Source organism: Trachymyrmex septentrionalis, unplaced genomic scaffold (genome assembly GCF_001594115.1).
Source record: "Trachymyrmex septentrionalis isolate Tsep2-gDNA-1 unplaced genomic scaffold, Tsep1.0 scaffold8, whole genome shotgun sequence".
Classification (NCBI taxonomy): domain Eukaryota; kingdom Metazoa; phylum Arthropoda; class Insecta; order Hymenoptera; family Formicidae; genus Trachymyrmex; species Trachymyrmex septentrionalis.
The window spans coordinates 3,881,432-3,887,208 of record NW_017305987.1 but is presented as its reverse complement, the minus strand read 5'-3'; the positions used below and the strand labels follow the sequence as shown (position 1 = coordinate 3,887,208).

The 5,777-nt window shown below is 33.0% G+C and overlaps 2 protein-coding genes across 3 annotated transcripts in view; one reads left to right on the top strand and one right to left on the bottom strand.

Moving 5' to 3' along the window:
• LOC108754468 (methylosome protein 50-like) overlaps positions 1-5,777 on the top strand; it is a 55,753-nt gene that overhangs the window by 44,431 nt on the left and 5,545 nt on the right. The window contains exon 1 of one of the 2 annotated variants that reach the window (XM_018496750.1): positions 5,339-5,551. The exons of the other annotated variant lie outside the window; for it this stretch is intronic. The gene's annotated coding sequence lies outside the window, so the exon portion shown is untranslated. Of the gene's footprint in view, positions 1-5,338; positions 5,552-5,777 lie in introns of those variants that run through there. 2 annotated transcript variants of the gene reach the window in all.
• Positions 935-5,777, bottom strand: part of LOC108754470 (vesicle-associated membrane protein-associated protein B) — a 6,717-nt gene continuing 1,874 nt past the window's right edge. Inside the window, exons 2-6 of the mRNA XM_018496753.1 lie at positions 3,325-3,480; positions 3,073-3,182; positions 2,624-2,809; positions 2,441-2,542; positions 935-2,122 (exon numbers count right to left, since the gene is read on the bottom strand). Of these exons, the coding sequence (XP_018352255.1) occupies positions 1,955-2,122; positions 2,441-2,542; positions 2,624-2,809; positions 3,073-3,182; positions 3,325-3,480 (722 nt within the window). The 3' untranslated portion in view covers positions 935-1,954. The remainder of the gene's footprint in view (positions 2,123-2,440; positions 2,543-2,623; positions 2,810-3,072; positions 3,183-3,324; positions 3,481-5,777) is intronic.

The following is a 5,777-nucleotide window of genomic DNA, read 5'->3' as shown; positions in this document are numbered from 1 at the left end:
ACATATATGTATACACATATATTCTGTTTTACAAAGACGCGACATAAATCAGGTTCGAATTAACAAACTTCATAATTAATACACATGATGTACATGTAAAATACATATGTAAGGAGAAATAGAGCTCTCGATTTTACACGATTCAAGATCTAAAATCGTTCTCTTGTTGTAAGAGCCGCTGAGTTCTCCTCGCCGAAATCAAACGTTTACAGGAATGTCTCGGAAAAATAACGCTGTATTGAAGAGAAGTCCGAATAAACCGTCTGCGAATCAGAAACTCGTACAGCGATGAAAATTTCACACCGATATGTAAAATACACGCGTCGTCGAGCGCGACGAAAAACGCATTTATACAGTATACGTATCTATAATTTAACGGCAAAACGTATTCTCTTCATGTTCTTTAAGTCATATATTATAGAGCCGCGAGACATACAGAAAATTCGTAGTTCGCTAAAAAGATTTGCGAGGACCAAGTGGGGTGATGTAAAAAAACTCGGAGCAACGGAGGAAGCCAGTAAAGTTGAAATCGTGTTTATGCTACATTGCCTTCTAGTTCTAAGGCACAGTTACATAAATATCTCTATGTCTGCGTAAGATAAGTATTACGTGTGCTCAACAATAGTACTTTAATATGACAATCTGCGGTCGGCCTGTCAGCTCGTTAAAATTTGAATTGAGCGACTCGTTCGCTTCGGACTCCTCGACAAATAATATGTCCATGCATAATTATCGCGTATCAACGTTCATCTGTATGATGATCGAGCAGAGAGGTGCATAATTCAAAACCCTTCAGCGTTTGTGATATCCGAGACATATCTTTATTCGTTATTTTCGTAAGACAAACATAAAGAAATAAAAAGTACACTGAAGCGTCAAGTAAGTTCAATGCATTTTATAACGTTCCTTTCTCTCTCTCTCTCTCTCTCTCTCGCTCTCTCTCTCTCTTTCTCTCTTTTTATCTTTCTCATTTAAAATACCAACGCTGGCGGAATACAACTACCAGCACAACCAATTATTGGATCATAAACCACTACTCTTCATTAGCCAGCCCCACCTCTATCCTCCTTTTTCCCCCTCCGACCCCCCCCTCCCCCTCGACTATGTGTATTATATATATTTTCAAATGGACACAATATGTACAACGAGGAACGAGAACGATGCCCGGCACGGATGCACTGAAGCAGTGCAAATCGAGCGAACTTGAGTAACAACCGTTCTCACGCAGCGTATACCAGCAACTGGACTATTTCTGCTCTTCCGATTGTAAAACATGATTTTTTTGTGACGTAAAAGTTATATTACGTAGAGAAAGATACTATATGACAGTAATAGCATCTTCACTCGTTCGTGTGTGATCTTTTGCACCAACACGGTTCGGCCTATTGCGAATGAGTGGTGTACAAATTTGAGAAAGAGTGCAATAACAATCAGTAATTGTGGTAACTTATATTCCCAATAGCGAATAAGATTTCAAAGACGTTGAGCAATGCGACTGACGAATATTTTGAATATGTATTTATAAATACGAAATCATGATTCGTTATTCGCGGGTACACATTTTGCTCAACGCTATTTTAAGAAGCAAGTTACAGAGCGAAAATCTCTTTACAAGCATAAAAGAATGTAACCACATTATGTGATAAACATAAACTGAGCATTACTTAGCGTCTTCTAATCATGGTCTTAAAAAGAAGACGAAAAAAATAAATAAAATATAGAATAAATTTTAAACCAAGCATCTTATCAGATTAAGCACACACCCGTAACGAGCAATCCTATTAATGTAGACCACTACCGTCCGTGTTTATAGCATTTATTATGAACATTCGAGTAACGCAACGTTTGGAGTCTGTGCCTGCGATCGAACGATGGTATATGACGGCAGAAGACAGGCTAAAAAAACTTGGGGGCGGTGGGGATACACTGAGGTATACAATAAGATAAAGGCTGTTCAGATTAGTTTTCCCAGCAAGTAGCCGACTATAACCATGGCGAAGGCGATGAGGATACTAGTTGATGTCGGAGATAACTGGCTATTGCTCTGCGAGGTTAGTCCTCTGGCTGCTGCAAGATTACCATCATTGCTCAGCGCCGCGTTTCGCCACTTCATTAAATCTTCCTGCAGACAAACAGATTATATATTATATTGACAGATTTTTCGCGATTTTTTAATTTGCAACATTTTTTTAATTAAACTTTATGTTAACAATTTATTAAGTCATTCTTAGTATATGTATATAGAAATACTGCAGGATTGTCACACACACAATGTAATATAATTAATATTTAATATTTGTAATAATTAAAATTTAATATAAAAAATGTTAAGACAAATATTCAGCTAATACAAATTCAAAACGCAATAAGTTTGATTTATACAAATCGATGAAACTGTTGTAAAAAAATATAGGTCTAGATAACAATTTTTCGTAAATACCCTAAGTTGAAGATTTTCCTGCCTAAGCGTGCTTTCCTCTACCCTAAGCTGATTAACCTCTTGCGCAGCTTTTATAAGTTTCTCTTCTGCTTCACCGAGAACCTAGCGAGAGAATCATTGTGTTTAAAGCCGCCACAGCAAATGATTATTTTTGTCGATACAACAATACACTTAATATCTTACCTTAGGTGACGATTTGACCGAATCGCCAACTGTTTTGTTCTTTCCGTTAGTCGCATTAGAATCCGCCTTAGTTGTTGTGGAAGTTGCAGTCATTTTAACCGTGCTATTAGTGGTGCTAATTACGGGATTTTCAAAAACGCATTTCAATTTAGAGTCCATTAATTGATCTGGATTTATATCCTTCCACTAAAAAAAAAACGATGTACATAATTATTAGAAATCATTATTTAATTTTAAGATTAAAGAGAATTATTAAAATAGTAAGAAATATGTTTACTTCGTTTACTATATACATTTTACTATATACATTTTACTATATACATTATAGTTTCAATATATAGCGTTATACTCTTGTTACACTATCAATCTCACTATCAATATTAATATTAATTATTATTATAATAATTATATTAATTATCAATATTTAATATAGAATTATATTCTCTTACCACATCAATTGGGTATTCATCATCATCATCATCTGGTGCTACCACAGTTTGCACCATAAATTTGTGTTTATTTTTCTCCGATGGATCAAAATCATACGGTTGTAAGCATACTGTAATAAAACATGATATTCAATCATAAAAAAACCTTTTCTAAATTTGAATAATATTATCTAAGAAATATATACAAGAATTATGAAGCTTTAAGTGTGCAAAATAAAATTTGTTATTTTAATTTTGATGTTGTAGACTAACCTGCTATTTCAGTGACATCCTTTGGCTTGAGAGCACCAGAATTTGGACGTACACAGTATCTCTTTGGGGCAGTAGTCTTTATTTTAAAATATACCTTTTTATTCGTTGGATTAATTAATTTTATATATGAAGTGACTGGGCCTCCTGTAAAAGGACCTGCAACAAGATAAATAATAAAATAAATTTACATTCATTTGCAATGATAATATAGCTAAATTTGTACGCAAATTCAATGTCGGAGGAACTTATTTTTTATTATAATTAAATACAGTAGAGACATCGTAAAGAAATAAAAAAAGAAAACTGCTTTTGAAGAAATACAGGTAGTACAAAGTACAAAGATTGATTGTATTCAGCAAAAAGACAGCTCTGCTGCTATATAATGATAAAAATTTCTAGTTGAAGATGCGCGAGCCAGAAAATTCTTATCATATCAATCAGAATTCTGGTTATCTCAGCTATAATTGATTTTAGAATTATAATTGATTTAACCACAAAATTCTGCTTTGCTCATTTTAAACCAAATTTCTAAATAATACAACCAGATTTTTTTCATTGTAAGATTTTTTAATGTAATTGAATAATATATTTAAATAAATATAATCAAAAATTAATTTGCGATTGAGAGCATAAATATGACTCAATTATTCGAGCGTTATATGTAGTATTATATTTCTTAGACTTTACATGTGTTTGTAAAATCGAACGTTTTGGCTCCGTTCGAGCCATCATCAGTAATGCTCAAATATTAATTTCAACATTTGCGCTTGCAATCGTGTTCAATTCCAAGAATGCAGCATAGAGAGGCTAATATATTTAAATTCAGAAAGAACTAATGGTAGAACTAAATACATTAAAAAATCTAATAGCACAGTTGCAAAATTGTTTTTTTCTACTGAACGTAGTCAATATAAATTATATTAACACTTAATGAATATGTAATTATTTGACCCAGTTCTACTTTTTTATGCGCTACCAATATATATCCAATCAGCTACTACATTAATAAAATTTTTCTCATATGTTATTGCAGTATCAAAAAGAACTACTAGATTTCTTCAAAGCATTAGATCGAATCAAGATCCATCATCCTCATTAGTTGCAAGTCATTCAATCATTAGTCATCGTTTTCATTAGATAACGTTCAAATTCCTTTTACAAAAACGTAAAGCAAAAAAATTGTAAATTAACTATCGCATAGACTATATAAAAGTTAGCTGTTATTAGTTATAACTTATTTCAAATAAACTATCGATGAATTATCCAGACATACAAAAAAAAAATATAAATATACGGTAAACTTTTTACATGTAGGTATATCGCTTATTTGGTACAACACAATTAAAAAACAAGTTTTCCAGAAAATAAGTTTAAATATTTTAAATCATTTAAAATATTTTAAATTATTTAAAATCTTGTAATATTTCGAAATACAATTTTTTGATGCAATAATTGATTATAGAAGAATAAAAATATATAATTTAAAAATGAATAGTTTTCCATTTTTTTCTTTCTTTATTGCCGTTTTTTTATGAACAATAAAAAAAAAATGACAATTTTTTAATTATATCGTTGTGTAGTAAATGAGCGATATATAGGGTGATTCATTTTAATCTTAACAGGCAAAAATATGCAATTTTATCGAAGTTTTTGGAATGATTTTTATGCAACTTTTATTTGGAACATTCTTTGATAAAATTATATATTCATATGATATTAAGATCAAAATAAAGCACTCTGTGTAGAAAAAGAAACATGTATGTGTAACAGATATATCTGTTACAGATACATCTGTATATATGTATGTGACAGAAAAGAGTAGACGAAATAATCAAAATAATGAATCACACTCTGTATAGAAAAAGAAATATATATAACAAATGTATAGCAGAGAGGAGTGATCGGAATAATCAGCTGACAGATTGTTTTCGAGTGCATCCCGATAACGAGAGCATCGTTCTCGCCGAAACGGCGGACATATACGTCGTGGACATCTCAAGTGTTTGTCTTACCGAATACAATATGTACGACACGCATACGACACACCGGTTCATAGTCGAAGGACGTATACGTCACTCGATTTAAGCATAATTAATGAGCCTCATTTTCGTGGCCATCGATAAGTGCGAGGCGGTGAAGCGCCGACCGAAAGCAACAACGTAAACAATCGCAGCCACTTGGCAGTATTGCGTCTAAGGTGTTAAATGGAGCCTCATACTGCGTGGGCGTGAGTTACGAATGAACAATCTACAAACATATATATATAAATTCTGTGTTACGTTCCGCGATGTAATTCTCTAAAAAACTCCTCTAAAATTCGGAAAAGAACCCCGCGTGCGCGCGTAGGTGGACGAAACGTAGGGGAGAGAACCCGAGTTCAACGTTCTCGCAAGGAAATCCGAGCGAACCGTTCGATTGGAAGAGAGAGAGAGAGAGAGAGAGAGAGAGAGAGA